The sequence below is a fragment of the Astatotilapia calliptera genome, chromosome 1 (assembly GCF_900246225.1).
Source record: "Astatotilapia calliptera chromosome 1, fAstCal1.2, whole genome shotgun sequence".
Lineage (NCBI taxonomy): Eukaryota > Metazoa > Chordata > Actinopteri > Cichliformes > Cichlidae > Astatotilapia > Astatotilapia calliptera.
Window position 1 is genome coordinate 31,745,724 of NC_039302.1, and position 18,700 is coordinate 31,764,423.

General features: G+C 39.9%; 1 protein-coding gene across 2 annotated transcripts in view; it reads right to left on the bottom strand.

Moving 5' to 3' along the window:
• LOC113026105 (insulin-like growth factor 1 receptor) overlaps positions 1-18,700 on the bottom strand; it is a 58,604-nt gene that overhangs the window by 13,346 nt on the left and 26,558 nt on the right. For both annotated transcript variants that reach the window (XM_026174558.1, XM_026174548.1), the window contains 3 exons: positions 2,567-2,873; positions 2,108-2,244; positions 923-1,067 (listed from right to left, as the gene is read on the bottom strand). In XM_026174558.1, the coding sequence (XP_026030343.1) occupies positions 923-1,067; positions 2,108-2,244; positions 2,567-2,873 (589 nt within the window). The remainder of the gene's footprint in view (positions 1-922; positions 1,068-2,107; positions 2,245-2,566; positions 2,874-18,700) is intronic.

Sequence of the window (18,700 nt, forward strand, 5' to 3'; positions counted from 1 at the left end):
ACACACCCCTTTTATTAATATTTTGAAAAACAAGTTATGGGTACATATTTGCACATGTAGTACATAACAGTAACCTACAGCACACCAGAAAAATAGATTCGGACTACCTTTTAGGCTCAGGTGCAGTGACACGGCTTTAACAAGAAGAAAAGTCAGTCATTCACCACCATCTTCCTGCGCACTAAAACCACCAAAGTCCTCTTCTCCAGTGTCGGAAACGAACAAGCTCAGGATGGCTTCGTCATCCACTCTCAGCTTCTTTCCTTCGTTGTCACTTTCAAAACCAAAGAAATCCTCGTTGTCAGTGTCAGAGTCGAACACCCTCTGAAGGGCCGTGGCGGTGTCCTCCTCTTCATCATGCAGCAGTCCAGCCCTTCGAAATCCGTTGGTGATCGTGGATGTTTTCACACTTTTCCACGCTGTCAGAATCTACTGGTGGTGTTGAGCATAACTTGCTTTTCGCAAGTTTATCGCCGCTGGTCATCCACGACTCCCGCTGAACGCGTAGCGCTACTTTGAAGTTTGTTTTTCGCGCTACTTGTACGGCACTATGTTGCCTGGCGGATGGACATGTGACCAACATACCACTCTTGAACCCCGATCCTTCCGCCAGGCAACGTAGTGCCGTACAACAGCAGAACAAACAAAACAAATCGTCTTACGATATCACAAAAATCATGGACAATCCATAGAAAAGCCGCACCTGACTAAAAGCCGCAGGGTTCAAAGCTTGTGCAAAAAGTAGCGGCTTATAGCCCGACAATTACGGTAATTAATATTCAGGTGAATCCTTGAGAAAAGTACATGAGAAGAAATGAGCTCAGAGTGTCCCAATGCACAAACATCCGTCTCCACTGTAAGGCATTGAGATTAAAACCTTGGCTGTATGTTTATCCACGTAGAGAAGTGTGTGTGTTCTTACTCTTCATGGAGGTTTTCTCCATCGATGTATCTCAGGCTCCGAAGGAATGCAAGGGAGCTCAGTGTGTGCGAGTGTATGATCCGTACGTAACCAGTCACCCTTTGGATCAGACCTGTGAAACTTTCCAGCTCTGCCACCATGTTATCTAAACACACAGACCGTCACAAACACATTCATTTATCTATTGATGCATTTTACCCTTTAGTACTTCATTGCTGGCTTAAAGAGGACTTATTATCATTTTATGCATTTCCTGTCATATATATGCTGTTACAATGATGGATGCTAATTTTTAAACATGGCTAAAATTTCAGTATGTGTACAAGCAATCACCATGAGTGAAAACTATGAAATATAAAATGGGCTAAATGCTCCATTTCAGACGGTTGACTCTATACTGTGTGAAAGTAAGCAGATATATGTAATATGTTTATCTTAGGCACATGGCCAGGACTTATTCCTGGAACAAAATGGACCTTCAGACATATGACTAAACAAGTGTGTTTCATCCAAAAGGTCTGTAGAACCTAATTAACAGAGGTATCAACATTTTCCTGTCATTTCTGGCCATATGATAATCATAAATGCATTAAGCTTGAGAACATTAAGCCCCGCTTACAAAAAACAAACCTGGTTATTTTTCTTTGTTTAAAGTTTAAAACTGCTTTGGAGTGTGTCAGCATTTTTCATATGGGTTAAACCCTGAGACTCTGGCTGTGAGCACAAAAGCTCCACCCACCTACTATTTACAAACCTTCTATTTATGAAGAGAAGCCAATAAGAGCAAAGGTAGCTTAAAGGTAGGCACAGGGGAACTGAACCAGGTTGTTTCAGTCAGTAGATTAAATCACAGGCTGCACAAAGGCCCAAGAGGAGACAAATAAGGATTATTTTGAACTGGAAATTACATTGTTACTGTAAAATAATGTTATTATAGAACCATTTTTAAACTGTTGTAATCCATGACGACAGCTTTCCTGAATGCACAATGAAATATATTCAAATTGTTGAGTTCTCATGTGACTTTCTCAAGTAGCAAAATCTGTGATAACTTCTTTTTGCGTCTGATTTAACGGTGTGAATATAACAGATCTTCATAATGTTCTACACCAGCTCCTCAGGCCTCCCTCACAAAGAAATGCGAGTATTAACAGTCGTATTGCTGTGTTACACCGCAGTACTTACGGCCTCTGCGGATGTTGATTTGCAGGTGGCCTTTGATAACAGTGCAGCCTTTGAGAGACTGAGCAGCAGTCATGGAGTCGATGACCTTCCCATCACATACTTTATCACACAGACCATCACAAGCTGTGCAAAACATACTGGAGACAGACAGAGAGAAAGGCAGGAGACAGTGAATGTACAGCGTCGTTCTTGACAGGCATCTATTTGCCAAACTGGTTTAGCGGGGTTTTCTTTCTTTCTTTTTTAAAATTTCTGTCCCTGAAAGATTTGACGTCAACATTTCACAGAAGCAGCCAAAGCATGTCTAGGTGAAATTCCTCGGCATGCTTAACAGCCTTCACTATTTGGAAGGCCATACAGAGACTATGATGGAACTAAATTCAATATTAGCAAAGCAACAATAAGCAACAATAAGGAGGGTGTTAAACCAGGCTAAATTCAGGTTGAACAGCAGCTCACCTGTTTGGTGCAGCACGTGTGTACCCAGATGGACATTCAGGCATGCACTCTCCTCCATGGATAACGTATCTGTCAAGGTCGGTAAATTGGGCTTTGGAGCAAAGCTCGGCACTGATGCAGCTCCAGCCCTCGAACTTGTAGGTGCCTGGGGGGCAGTCAGCCATGCAGCGGCCTTGGTAATAGTAATGCACACATGCAGTACATGCTGTGTCACTATCGGGGACTGTGCAGCTGCCCAGACACTGAGGGTGGCAGCACTCGCCGTCTGCTGTGCACGCTCGCAGTGCACACTTCTCTGGGCACCCCACTGTGGAGACAGAAAGAAAGGGGGGTATTTTAGTCAGACAATTTCCCCCAGAAAATAATAAAAACAATAAAAAAACAAAACAAAACATCAGAACATGACATTAATTTTTAGGTACATAGCCTGTAGTTAAAAATTGATTTTCTGCTTTTCAAGAATTCAAAGCACTTTTCAGTGTTTCCTCATACACCTATCCACACAAACTCAAATACATGATGGCAGTGCTGCTGTGCTATCATCATCTTGCTCAAAGGCACTCTGGCCTATGGAGAGGCTGAGGTTCCAACAGCAAACCCCGAGTTGAGTTGATAACATGTTCTATTACTCGAGCCCCAGTGGTCATTTAGTAAAGATGACTACAGATTTAACTGCTCCCTTATACGTTTCCTATGTGAATGTTTTGCACAGATGATGCACATGTAGGTTTGCTGCAGCAGGAAAGATAATCTCACCCTGAAGGCAGACCAAAAAGGTTTTCAAATTTCCAGGTTGTAGCACAATCGTAGAGTGCCATGTGCCATTATTATTTACCTGGCACACTTAAAGAACAACGTAAATCTTACGCAATCAACGCATCCACTTAACACACTGTTTGCTGCTACAACTACACATGTTTCTTTTCCAAATATTTATTTATAAGTGACTTATGTATGTATGTATGTATGTATGTATATATATGTATATATTGTACTATTCTTAGTTAGCGTATTGTCTGTCTTGTCTTAATGTTGGTTTAAAATGGAGCACTGTAACAAAAAATAATTTCCCCCAGGGATCAATAAAGTATTCTGATTCTGATTCTGATTAATCAACATGAAACAAAAAAGCAAACAAACTTCTTAACAAACAATTGTGAAGAAGAAGAAGAAGACCTCATTAAAACCTCAGCCTGGTTTAAAAGCCAAAAAATAAACACTGTGTTTTAAATAACTTTTAAAATAACTCCAGATGTGAAGGGGGAGTGTGTACCACCATTTAGGAGCAGCTACTGCAAAAAGGCCAATATCCTCTATGTTTTAATTTGGACTTTTAAAAATATTTTTGTTTAATATTCTACCGTCACACCATTCAAAATGTAATATTTCGCCCTTAATACCACTACAAACAAGTTAAAATTTTGGAGCAAACAACAACACTGATTTATTCCCACTGATGCAAATCCATATTTAACAACCAAACAGAGCTTGCAGTGAACCTAAAACCATAACACATAAATATAACCAGACAGCCTTCAGTGTGAACATGCCTCTGTTATGACACTACTGGCTTCAGTTCTGAACAAATTATTTGCATTTACCAGTGAATGACTGACAATGCATGCATGCACACCCGCCCAGATTAAAGCTTTTAAATACACCAAGAGCCACATATGAGGTACTCATGCAAGCTGCTTCATATCCAACCAACCACATTTGAATTTTTGTTTTCTTAGTCTTACTATTATAAAAGGCAACCCAACCATGGGGAGCCACAAGCCAGTGTACTCTTCATGCATGTCTCGATCTTGGAAAAATGGGCATTGTTGTGTGAGGAAGAGCATCTACTGTAAAATCTTTGCCAAATCAAACACACAGATTACGAAGAACAAGATTTCCATATAAGATAAGTTGGGGTGACAGAGGAGGACGCTAAGGATAGGGTAAGATTGAGACAGACGATCCACTGTGGCGATCCTTTAAGGAGCAGCCAAAGGAAGTAGTCGTGGTAGTAGTAGTATTCTTAAAATTACAGAATAATGATAATTATAGAATTCTAAAAAGGTGCTTCAGCTGTGCTTTCCTCCCTGATCCACTCCGGATTTTCCAGCCAACAGAGCTACAAATAACTCGTCCAGTTGCTGTGGTGTTCCTCTAAATAAGAGGATATTGTAACTGATGACAGGAAAAAGTGACTGAGGAGTTCCAGAAGAAAAACACCATATTGACATACATATAGAGAGCAGCCACATCTCGTCATGGCCTTTGTCTCTGCAGCGGGGGAATTTAAATGAAGCGTGATAGACAACAAAACACCAAGGCAGCTTATTTGACTAGCTGACACATACCTTTCACCATCACCATCACGCAGCTGAGCAGCAGCAGCCTTTAACCCACCTTTACTGTCGGCAGCTCACTGCTTCAACATGACATAAGCTGATTGGCTCAAACTGACTCTAAACAGTAACGTGTCTGCCACAGAAACAAACACTAACTGCTATGGAAACACTGTAAATCCCTGCTTGAAATTATTTGGTTGTGTGTCCTTTGAGGCATAAACAAAGGGACAGTGATTTCTGAAGCCAAAGAAACTGTAATTTTGATTGTGTCATCCACATAGGTTAGCCAGAGGCTGTTTAAACCAGCACCAAACAACACAAAGCTATAAGAAATGATGTGTTGTTTATAGAATGCTGAGCGATAAAACACTGGAACACGTTTCAACATGCTGCCTCCACCAACTCTGTCAAACAAACCAAAGACAACAGGCCAGAGCAGATGCGTATGGCTACTCCCCTTTATTTATATTTCAATGATTTATCCACAGAGACTTGTTATATTATATTGAAAGATCTGGACACACAGTATATAGCATTACAAGACAGATCGTAGTGGATGATAGCACAGACTAAAACACAAAAGAAAGATTGAACAGATGGTTTTAACCTGTTTATGTTTGTGCTTAAAGAATAAAGATTAGGAAGTTTGTGTTTGGTTCAGGGGTTAATGCTGCATTAATACAATTTCTGAACAACTCTAAGACACTAAAAAGCAGCAACTTACAAAAGCATACCCAAACTGCTGTATTTATTAACTGTTAATCTGCTTTTGATTTTCTTTAAGTATAAGTAGCAGAAAGAATAGCAAAGGTATTCAGGAAAGAGGAAATCAACCAGTACAGGTCAGCTTTTCTGCTTTAATATGATTAAAAACAGAGTGCCATAGTAATTGACAAAATTGTTTATTTTTATTTTTAGATGATCAACCAATCAATTCATTTGACCTTTGGTGCATTTCAATTTCACATTTGAAATGCACCAAAACTACATTTCAACTGTGAAATTACATTCACTTTGGCACTACCTATTGGTTTGTGAAGTCGTGTTTTAAAGCCTCAACACTAACAGACCTGGTACATAAGATGCCTTCATAAAGTGCATTACACATCATTGCTGTATGTCCACGTATTGCTATCCACCCCTTATAGTGACAGCTACAGTGATTCAGAAATGGTTGTCATGAGGGAGTTTAAGTCCATTTTAAAGGAACGAGAGGATAACTCTTTCAGTCAGTGTGACCGTTTTAATGATCAGTTGTTGTATATTTTTCACATGTTTGTACTCGTTTGTATGGACCGTTGTATTTTTTAATTGTTATGTTGTTATGTGTTGTTTGTGTTTTGATTTTTACTGCCATGATGCCAGAGATTTGAATCTCTGAGATTTGCCTGGATAAATAGAGGATTAATAATAAAACATCCAAAAGTGTGGGGGCACTGAAAGACCGGCAGCTCTGCATACAGCAGGAGAGAGGAGGGAGACACTGGAGAATTTATTTACCACATTCAGAAAGGAAGTACCTTATGCAAAGAGCACTGAATCTTAGATCACATTGTTTAAATGCAATGATAAAAGAGTCAGTCTTCCTTACATGAACATTTAAAACTGTATTAGAGCAAGCTGTTTATTTGTATGTATAAAAGCAGTTAAGAGGCACAGTAGCCTAATATGATGTATTAGATAAAGAGTATTAGGTGTTTCTACAGTAAAGGTAGGGGTCGTTAAAGCAGATGGTCCGGCATATTTGATTTGACACAGATTTTACGCATGATGCTCTTCTTGACATAAATCTTCCATTTATCCAAGCTTGGGATGTTCACTAGTAGTACACTAGCTTGTAACCTCCTGAGGCTCGTTTCTCCTCCCAGAATCTAACCAGAGGTCCTTTGCATGCAAAGCAAATGCATTAATCACTACACCAAGCATACACAACTATTCCATGGTATTGAGGACCTGCAGGTGATGACCAGGCTTTAAAAAGGTTTTGTTCCAGGGTGAAAACCTGCTTATTTTTATTAGAAAGTCGGACATTTTACCGTAATAGTCTATAGGGAGTGACTCACTTTTGGAGCCAGCTTTAAGTGGCTGCTGGAGGAACTGCAATTCTGCATTTGCTTCATTTTTCAGTTCCAGATGCTGCTGCTTGGTTTTTAGATTAGATTAGATGAAACTTTATTAATCCCTCAGGTGCGTTCCCCCGGGAAATTCAGTAATTTCCATTCAGTTTCAACACGTTTAAACATGAATATCACATCTATTTTTGTTTACAGAATTAGAAATGCGAGACAGAAACAACCAAAAAAAACAAAAAACAAAACAAACAAAAAAACAACAACAACAGTGACCTACAACTTGCAAAAGCTGCCAACTATTTGTTGTTCAGTTTTGTGATTATGATTTTTACCCTTAACACTACTACCGTTTGCATAATTTGCAAATCCTGCATGACCAAATATTGAATACTGACACCATCTAATACAGAAACCTTTCAGTACACTTGCATAGCAAATTCCTAATTATAATGTTAACTAGGGCTGTTCGATATAACGATATATATCGGAGGACGATATGAAAACGTCTATCGTTTCATTTTACGCTATCGTTTGTTTCGTGGTGTCGCAAAATCAACTGTTTACGGCAATATTTTTTCATGGTTTTGATGGTCACTGTATAATTTCCTGAAGTTCTCTCTTCCTCTTATATTTAATATAAGCACACTACAGACAGACAAGCCATTGTTTTTATGCGTTGTCGTTAGCAACAACGACGGTAAAACCATCGCGGGGCTCCGCCGTCCGCATGTTTATTTTCCACATAAACCTTTCACAACAAAGCTGAAGATCCTGTTGAGATTTTCCAAAATAAATGGAATCACGTGAAATAGAATGCAGAGTGTTTACGCATGAGAAGCTAAAAAGAGCCGTCAGGTGTTAAAAAAAATAAAGCTTAGAACAGGCTTTCCCCGCAGCACACCGTGTAATAAATACTCAAAGAAAATTGAGGCTGTTTCAACTTATGCAACACTCGACTCCAGGTACACGACACCCAGCTGAAAACACTTCACACAAGTCGACTGGCCCGAGATTCACAGAATTAGCTGAAAATGTAAAATTTTTGTGATATATATCGTTATCGGGATGATAAATGTCTTATATCGGGATATGAGATTTTGGTCATATCGCACAGCCCTGATGTTAACTTCAAATCAAAAATCAACTACAGAATCCATTTGTCAGTTATTTTAAGTATCACTGGCTAATTTTTCTTATTTGTCATTTACAGGAACACAGGAAGTTCCTGAAAACTGCTGTCTTTCCCCGATTGGCCAGTGACCATGAGATGACCTTCTAGCCCATCTCCCAACTGACACAAAAGCCAATCAGAACCTTCAGACTGTGTGGTCCCACCAACCATTCAGCAGGCTGTTTGTGCTCAGCAGGAGGAAACGAGCGCTGCATTTCACAGGCACAAAATGTTCTTTCTCTGCTCACAGCGTCTGCCAGTCCCCGAAAACTCCATCTTGCCCTCTGACCTCTTACAATGGGGTGATGTGAGCTGGAAAGGTGTAATTCTGAAATGCAATAATGTACAGCCTGAGGTCCACTGAGGGTTGGGTGAAAAAAAGAGAGAGTCTCTGCTTAAAGTTTGACTCAAGCTGGGGCTTTTTGCATGCAAACCCCTGAACACAACTCCCTGACTGACCAGTGGCGGGAGGTGGAGAGGTCAGTGGGTGCATACAGTAATGCAGATCAGCATTCAGCTGGACATCTGCAACATAAAGCTTCTCACTTTCAATCCCCCTTACTACACTTTTAGAGACAGGTTGATGCAGCGCTGCAGCACAAGGCAAGGAAAAGGAAACAGGAAGAGAATGAAAACGAGAAAGCGTAAAGGAAAGAAAGAAAAACTGCAGGAGGAGGAAGAGATGGGAGCAAGGTACAGAGTGTGAAGTGGTGAAGTGAAGTAGAAAAGGAAGGAATTTAAGATGGAAATGAAGATGTATATTGCATCTTTTTCACACACACATACACACGTAATGCAGCGTCTGTAATCTACACACCACAAATTAACAGATGAGGAAATGAGATCAAGTTTTTCAGCTACAATTTACAGATGTCCTCTAAACACATCACAAGCAGGCAACCATTTTGAAAGCTAAAAGGATCAACTCTATTGCGATTTTTCTGTTGCTGTCCAGAACCAGTGGGCTGAGAGGGGCAGCTTTCTTTGGACCCACTCACCCAAACAACAGGAGAAGGGAAGTTGTTGGTCAGTAAATCAAAACGAGAGAGAGGGGGAAAAAATAAAATAAAATGTCCTGCTATCTTGTGTGAAGCAATTTGAGTTTCAGATCACCAGAGAACAATTAATCTTCAAAAATTCCTACCATTTTTAAGCATTATAATTTGTTTTATTTATTAATCTTTTTTTCTATCCAACATTAACACGATCCCAAAACATCAGTGATGTAGTAGTTAATGCAGAAACAAAACAAGCCAAAACAATTATTGTAAGGTGGGAAGTACAGAAAAAAGGTGATAAGTTTTCTTGTCATTGGTTGATTATGTTGCACAAATTAATGAGTTAAAATCTACTGAGAACAACAAACATGACCTTGACTCTGTGCAAAATTAAATTTCAGTTCATCTAATGATTATTGTGTCAAAGCCTGTCTAACAAAAAAAACCGTACACCAAGTAGCCATTCTTGCAAATTATGCACTGAGCCTGAGCTCTTCAGTCCTTCAGTCAAAAGAGCCAGAGAAGATCGAAATGTGATTTTACTTCAAAGTTTTGTTTGGGTTTTTTTTCCTGAATGCAATGTTGGTGATCTACTCTAAACATTTAGCAGACTATTAAAACAAACACTTGAGTTCTTGGTGACCAAGGAATAAAGAAAAGTCAAGTATATGTTCGCTGTGTGGTAATCTGGTTGAATCCTCATTAGCCAGCTGTTCTGAGTGTGTGCTACATATATTTTACTGTGGAAAGTTACCAGACACAGCAGAGATATTGTGTGTGTGTGTGTGTGTGTGTGTGTGTGTGTGTGTGTGTGTGTGTGTGTGTGTGTGTGTGTGTGTGTGTTGCTGTACTGGGCTGTATTTGAGTGATGTCAGTATTTCCCCTAACCTCAGAAAACAAGCTGGTTAATAAAATCATGTAAATTATCATGGAAGTGCAGCTGAAAGGAATAAAACTGCAAAAACAATGAATTAACAGTTTGATCAAAACATGCTGATTGCTGGCAAAGGTGGTTCTCGTTGTTATCACAGCATTTGCATGGGAACAGGTTGTGCTTCATATTCCCATTAACCAGTAAGGATTAGTTTGTTTGTTGGCTTGTTTGTTGGGGGTAATTGAGAGTTAAGTGATGGGATGTCAAAAGTTGTTGTAGGCAGTTGTATAGTTGTTAATGTCCATTCGGGGAAATGGTTTACCTTCTCCACTCCGTCATTATAGAGCATTCTGGCTCTGGGAGAAAGATCACTTGTTGTGCGTCAAAAAGCCAATACAGTGCTTCCAGGGAAACAGAAATACCAGCCCAGTGGGAAGGCTGGCTGGGAAACGCACACTAGTCACCACCCTAATGGCGGGAAAATGTCTGGATTTTTGCCTCTACCCCTCTACTTCACTACAAGTAAATACCACAGGATCAAACAGTACTTCATTTTACATATCTTGTTGTGCATGCCTGCTAACACTCCTCGGTTTTCCCAATATTTCAAGACCATCTGATCTCAAACTTTATTATGAATGTTAAGGATGCATGCATCAGTAAGCTTCTCATGTTCATAATGGTACCCGAGTTGCCAGATTGTCTATGAAACAGTCTACACACACACACACACACACACACACACACACACACTCCACACACTACAGACAATTTCAATCCATCTGTCAGTGTAACCTGGCAACCACCAACCAGACTCAAACACACCATTTGGAAACTGATTGAATTAGGTCACTATCTTAGCTATTGTTAGACCATTTCAACTGTCATTACATGCACACACATACAGTATGGCTCAACTCACCACTATTTCGTTTAGTAAAGTGGCAGTTGGTAAGATATTCTTCAAATCAAGATTCCAAAACAGAAATGCTGTAAAAACCCAAACAATGCCTCTCTTTCCAACTGCACAAAATTCCAACCACTTTCATACAGCTTGAACATATTGATGGAAATAGTTGCTCGATGCAAATAAAACAAAATAAATGTACCGTATGTAGCATAGTGTCACCAAAATCATTTTGCACATCACTGGTGTCCTGTAGGTTATGCTATCTTCATTTGGGAAAACAGACTTTTACCTGTTTATTTTTATTAGGAAAAGAACTGAATTAGGAATACTGAAAACTTAATTGTTATGTTGTCATCAATGACAAATGACTTTAATGGTATAATGAGTATCTTTTAACAATTACACTGGAAATAAAATGCTTTTATTCAAATCCCTCATCTGACACACCACTGTTTTCTGTATGTTTTTCCCGCTTTAGGTGAATGTGTTACTCATTCTTTAGGCATATTAAATAATTACCAAGCCACCTTGACTAATACGTTAAGTATAACCAAATGCAAAACTCTGAAAGCCATACACAACAGCTTCAAAGTGGCCACTGAGAAACTGAGGCAACAGATGTTTCCACACTCACTGTTTTCCTCATTTTTTAGGCTTGGTGTGCGTGCAAGCTGTGTGAATCTAGTGAGCGTGGAAGCATCCCCGCCCTTTCTCTCAAGTTCACACACTCCATGGCCTCCCAGTGTGTTCCAGCACTCAGGCTGAATTGGGAAGAACTTGATGATGTACAGAAAACACAACAATCTCGCTGTGTTTCCAGTCTCATACAAAGCCTATTCTGTACTGGCCAGACAGACTGTCAGTGTACAGGTTCAGTCAGTGAATCAGTCATTCAGAAAACCAGCCAGTCAAAAGTCTGTGTGTGCTGTCTACAAAAGCAAGAACAAGGGTCTTGATTCATTCAGCCCATTCACAGCTCTACATGGCTGGCCACTATTGTGCTGTTCATCTTTTGAGTCTCCAAGTAGATAACAGACATCACAACTAGCCATCCAGTGGTCAAGTACAAGAGACCTCCAACACATGTGACAACCTGCCTGTCAGTTCAGTCCGACAAACAGGCTGTTCAAAAAGTGCTTAGCGCCATAGAGGAAAACAATGAAGACAGAGCACGCTATTGACCTTAACAGCTGTGTTTGTGTTTGGTCTGCCGACATCCATTAACCATCAATGGAGTTAGAGTTCCTAGAAATGTTTTAGTTGTGCAACTCTAGAGCAATCTTGAGAACATATCTGCCTCAAAGACGAGAGTTGAAGTGAAGGTACAGTCCATAATCAGTTTGTTTACTTACACAAGTTTACCCAAAACATTACCAGGAAGACTTTGGAAAAACCCAAGGCTTAAAATATAAACAGAAAAATATATTAAAATTTTGTACAAATCTAAACAAAAATGCTTTAAAATTGTTTATTGCTTTAGCTGAAGATGAGATCTGATGGACTTTGTTTATCCAAAAAACAGGAAAATGTTTGGCTACACTTAAAAAGTCTATTAAACATACCCTCCACAAAGCAGAATATGCTGATAAAGTGCAGTTTTACAAAATAAAAAGCTTTAAAAAAAAACAAAAAACAACAACAACAACAACAACAACCACCCCAAAACAAACAAACCAACTTTGACAGAGCACCATGTAAAATGGAAATAAAATGCATACATTGATGGAGTAATTAAGACCTAATGAAATCAAATGGCAGATATTTATTTGATTAATTTAAAACCTAAATAGAATTTGTCTTTGTCGGCTCTTTTGTGAAAAACTCATTCACTCAAAATGAAGAATAACATTTCCAAGTTCCTTTAATGACACCATTCGCTCTGAGTACACACAGATCGGGAGCTTTAATTTGCTCAGGAACAGGAATATTAGACGACATGCTGGATTTCTTCCTCCTCCCTCGCTCCTCCTAGTGAGAGGAGTCCCCCCACTGGAGATGTGTGGTCTGAAGCTTCCTGTTGATAATTACAGTCTGTTTGAAAGCAAAACACTAAGAGATCATTATTCCTGTTAGCGATAAAAGACTAAACTGGATTCTCTTTCTAATTCACACTCTCAACAAGAGTGGATTCACACACATCTGTCAAGACTCTACTGAGAAGAATACATTGCATTAAGTGTCTACTTTGCCCGTGTGGGTGGTGGTACAGGTTAGAGAAATGGGTCAAAATAAAGAGCTAAAGATTTATTTTGTGTAGCTATGATAAAAACACCTGCAAGATGCACTGGTGAGAAGATGAAATACCAAGCAGGAGGCCCACTTTGAAGGCTTATTAGATACAAGGACGACTATTTATTTTTGTTCAAGGCGGGACTGCAGACCTCTGGAAAGTGATTACAGCAGCATTTATTTTTTCCCCCCCCCAATATCTTTTAAAAACAGCTACCTCCATATTTTCCATAGTTTTGAATGTTACTTTTAGACACTAGACATTTCTAGTGTCTAATGACCATTCCACAGGTATAGCCTATCAATGTGCACACGCAACACAGCTCTGTTCATCCAGTGAACACATCCAGTGTTCACTTCATGTGTGCATTATGATTGATGGGAGAGCACATACCATTTCTTTGTAAAACCTGTTTGGGATGGTCACTAGAGAGAGAGAACATTTTTAAAGAAGGCTTGTGCACAGGCTGTATTACATGGGTGTATGTAAAATCAGGCATGTGTACATAACTGCACAGATGTTCACATGGTCGGTTAAACAAATTATCAAAGCTAGCTCATTAGGTTCTTCTCCGTAAAATGTTTTTTATTGCAAAGTAAGTTTTAACAAATAAATAATTGGGCAATATAACCAGAAGCTTCTCCAGTAAATCTTAAACTTTATTTCATCCTCTTAGACTACAGCTGGCAGTTCTCCACCTGCTGCAGGTTCCAGTTGTGGCCCTACTACCAAACCAGGTGAAGTCCAAGACAGTTAATTTCGAGTATTTTTTTTAAATCCCTGGAGACTCAGTGTTGTAGTGGACAATGTCATTTGCATTTACGCTTGTGTGCTGGGGTGTGTTCAGCAATCTGCCTTCATGAGTGAAACTAAGATGTTTATGTTGGACATGGAGCTCAATATTGATCAACAGTTAACTTTGTGGGAAGGAGAAAATATTTCAGGGTCAACTCTGAGTCTACACCTGGACTGTTTGAGCTATGAAACCAAGAAAACCAACATCTTTCTACATCGACAGAATACTAGCTTTTTATATTATTATAGTAAGCGGGCTTCATACAATTACAACCTGTTACATTTTTTCCACAGAGGTGTTATCCTTGTGTAAATAAACATACTGTGTTTACATACCCCTCGAGCTTGTTGAGGTCTGTGTCGATATGATGTGTAGTTACATTTCATAGGAAGTGCATACCAAACTATACAGTGGGGCAAAAAAGTATTTAGTCAGCCACCGATTGTGCAAGTTCCCCCACCTAAAATGATGACAGAGGTCAGTAATTTGCACCAGAGGTACACTTCAACTGTGAGAGACAGAATGTGTAAAAAAAAAAAAAAATCCATGAATCCACATGGTAGGATTTGTAAAGAATTTATTCGTAAATCAGGGTGGAAAATAAGTATTTGGTCAATAACAAAAATACAACTCAATACTTTGTAACATAACCTTTGTTGGCAATAACAGAGGTCAAACGTTTACTATAGGTCTTTACCAGGTTTGCACACACACAGTAGCTGGTATTTTGGCCCATTCCTCCATGCAGATCTTCTCGAGAGCAGTGATGTTTTGGGGCTGTCGCCGAGCAACACGGACTTTCAACTCCCGCCACAGATTTTCTATGGGGTTGAGGTCTGGAGACTGGCTAGGCCACTCCAGGACTTTCAAATGCTTCTTACGGAGCCACTCCTTTGTTGCCCGGGCGGTGTGTTTTGGATCATTGTCATGTTGGAAGACCCAGCCTCGTTTCATCTTCAAAGTTCTCACTGATGGAAGGAGGTTTTGGCTCAAAATCTCACGATACATGGCCCCATTCATTCTGTCCTTAACACGGATCAGTCGTCCTGTCCCCTTGGCAGAAAAACAGCCCCATAGCATGATGTTTCCACCCCCATGCTTCACAGTAGGTATGGTGTTCTTGGGATGCAACTCAGTATTCTTCTTCCTCCAAACACGACGAGTTGAGTTTATACCAAAAAGTTCTTCTTTGGTTTCATCTGACCACATGACATTCTCCCAATCCTCTGCTGTATCATCCATGTGCTCTCTGGCAAACTTCAGACGGGCCTGGACATGCACTGGCTTCAGCAGCGGAACACGTCTGGCACTGCGGGATTTGATTCCCTGCCGTTGTAGTGTGTTACTGATGGTGACCTTTGTTACTTTGGTCCCAGCTCTCTGCAGGTCATTCACCAGGTCCCCCCGTGTGGTTCTGGGATCTTTGCTCACCGTTCTCATGATCATTTTGACCCCACGGGATGAGATCTTGCGTGGAGCCCCAGATCGAGGGAGATTATCAGTGGTCTTGTATGTCTTCCATTTTCTGATGAGGCTGCTTGCCTATTGTAGATTCACTCTTCCCAGTCTGGTGCAGGTCTACAATACTTTTCCTGGTGTCCATCGAAAGCTCTTTGGTCTTGGCCATGGCAGAGTTTGGAGTCTGACTGTTTGAGGCTGTGGACAGGTGTCTTTTATACAGACGATGAGTTCAAACAGGTGCCATTCATACAGGTAACGAGTGGGGGACAGAAAAGCTTCTTACAGAAGACGTTACAGGTCTGTGAGAGCCAGAGATTTTCCTTGTTTGAGGTGACCAAATACTTATTTTCCACCCTAATTTACGAATAAATTCTTTACAAATCCTACCATGTGGATTCATGGATTTTTTTTTCACATTCTGTCTCTCACAGTTGAAGTGTACCTCTGGTGCAAATTACTGACCTCTGTCATCATTTTAAGTGGGGGAACTTGCACAATCGGTGGCTGACTAAATACTTTTTTGCCCCACTGTATAGGTTTTAGGGCTACACCTTAGCTATGACTTAGATTTAATACAACACTGTGAAGTGGGTAAGCCCATTGAACAATCAGACAAGAACTAAATGACACAAATGACCATCACAACAGTAACCTGACCAGGGTGACAACTGGAACGGAAAACATGACACAGGAAGGGATAGAGTTAGCATGTTAGAAATGACTGATCGTTTAAAATAAGACACGGAGACTGCCCACTTGTATTTTCCATCACGGATTCTGTTGGGCAGGCATCAATATACCTGACTAACCTGCTGAACTGAAGTTTTTTTCCCACAGGAAATACTGCTTTTTGGTGTAACACACCATTCTCATTCGAGGATTGGCACATAAGCAGCATTTAAATAATGTCTTTAATATAATTTTTTAATTTTAAGATTATCAAGTTCTATCAAGACATAGCAACACAATAACCCGTAAACAATGGCTGCTGGCAGAACAAATGATAATGACATTCCTTGCAATTACTAAATAACATCAGAAAAATAGTCAGTTAAAGGTAGTCTAAACAGAGCCAACCGTTAACTTTTTTCAACAAGAGTCACAAGGTTAAATAAATAAGTACAAGACAAGTACAGACAAAAGGAATTCCTGGCATCCCTCTGTTGACTGACCTGAGAAGCACAAAGCCAATCCTCTTTGGTCCCCCAAAGGGCACACAATAACAGAGGATCTATCACATTAGTTTCTTGGTACCTGGAGTTTCACGATAAATTCAGATTAGGATGGATATTGCAGATTACAGATGCAGAGGAAAAAATAGTTTTACAGAAGTAACAACTGACACATTAGGAGTCTGCCACTTCTGGGAGTTATGTCTAGGTCAAACAAGCCTGCTGAAACCTTAGCCTCAGAAGATTTGGCCTTAGCACATAGTTTACATGCCAACCTTTCAAGAAACTACTCACTGTGTGAAAAGGGAAGAGAATAAGGGTTTGTACCCATTATGCAACAACTAAAGATTAACTCAAAATTTCACTGTAAATACTGAAGATAAAACACTAAGGACATAGAATAACAAAATAATAACTCAAATGATCTCACTGAAAAGTGTTATAAAATATGTGAAGAAATCAACAAATAAATAGTTATGTTATGTCAGTTAGTCAAGTGGTGAGGAGGGCTGATATTTCAGAACTGACTGAAAACCTGATAAAATATCACATCAATGCAGGTCATGCCTAAATTCTCAAAAGTGTGTTATGAAAAGCTAAAAGCCTTTAAAACAGGACAGGCAGTACAATTTTAAAACAAAATGACTGGAAAAAAAAGTATCTGCATGTGCCATTTTAAATTTTACTATTAATGTTTGAATTGTTAAATTGCAGGCTGCTTGCACAAAAATACACCACTTATCCGGTTAAGCTGCGACAACAAACGATACTGCATACAGTTCAGGTGTTAGCTGCACAGCAAGTCGGTTTACTTTGCATAAGGGTGGAGTCGCATGTTGAGTCACCCAAGGCGGTGACAAGTGTTGATAAGCAACAAGGTTAAAAAATATTAAATTACAAAAACAGTGTAAGAGTGTCCATAATCTAATGCTATACAAGAAACAAATGTTGTGCCACTGAATTAACTTTATCTCACTCTACTCACAAGCTTGGCAGTGATATTCATATGTGCCAGACTGCTGTACACATTCAAACTCTACGTGCCCTTCAGTTCAAAAGATCAACATACAGTGGGGCAAAAAAGTATTTAGTCAGCCACCGATTGTGCAAGTTCCCCCACTTAAAATGATTACAGAGGTCAGTAATTTCTCAAACCTCCTAAATAGTAAATTTGCGGAGTTCAAAAACTTCCATTTAATGAGTGGATGCACAAACATGTCAGAAGAGATTCAAAATCTGAAAAGTTTCTTAATTCCTAATTCTGCTGGCAAGAACCACCAGGCGCGCATGCCCTCCCCACACACAGAGCATCAGAAGGAGTTGTCCACATTCCTGATTCTTTGTGTTTATGGGTTTGTGTGTTTGGCGAGGGAAGACAGAAATATCCCTGGAATTTGATGGAAAGGATGAAGGAGGCTGAGTATAAGATTCCCATTCACCTTGTGGCATCCTGGTCTGTTTGGCTGTGCTAAGGACCAACAGCAATTCTCTGACAGCCTTAAAACAGGCTGAAAGGTTTCATCACAACCAGAATGCTTTTTTGCCAAGCTTTCTCCGATAAGCACACCTAATGAGATCAGAGAAACGATGGCATGTGGTTTAATATTAATACTCTTCCATTGATTGCTCTTTTTACTTTAAACTGATACCTTGCTAGACTGGATAAGACCTGGTCACCGGCCTCTTGCCTGTCATACAAAAATGCATTAGGAAGGAGCTTCAAGTCACGTCACGAGTGTCACCATACAGATTGTTTATATTTTTTTTCCCCACGAGTGTTCTTTGCCAGCTTTGAATTCACGAACAAGACCTGAGACCCTGGTCACACCGCTCATCCAAAGCTAACGGTGTTAACAGAACACAATTAAAGGCCACATAATTACAGTAGGCACTAAAACACAGCCAAACCAGCAATGTTCTCTTCCAGGAATTCCAGGGATGGGTGTGTCCGTTCACTAAAAGCAGTCATGGATGTGCCTGGTTTACAAAGCAGCCCCTATAATTACCAGCCCTGACAGCCTCCGGGTTCTGGGTCAGGGTAAGGGGTGCATAAGTAGTCGTGCATCATTTTTGTTTTGGTGATCAGTTACTGCTTTTTTCCTCCTCTTACT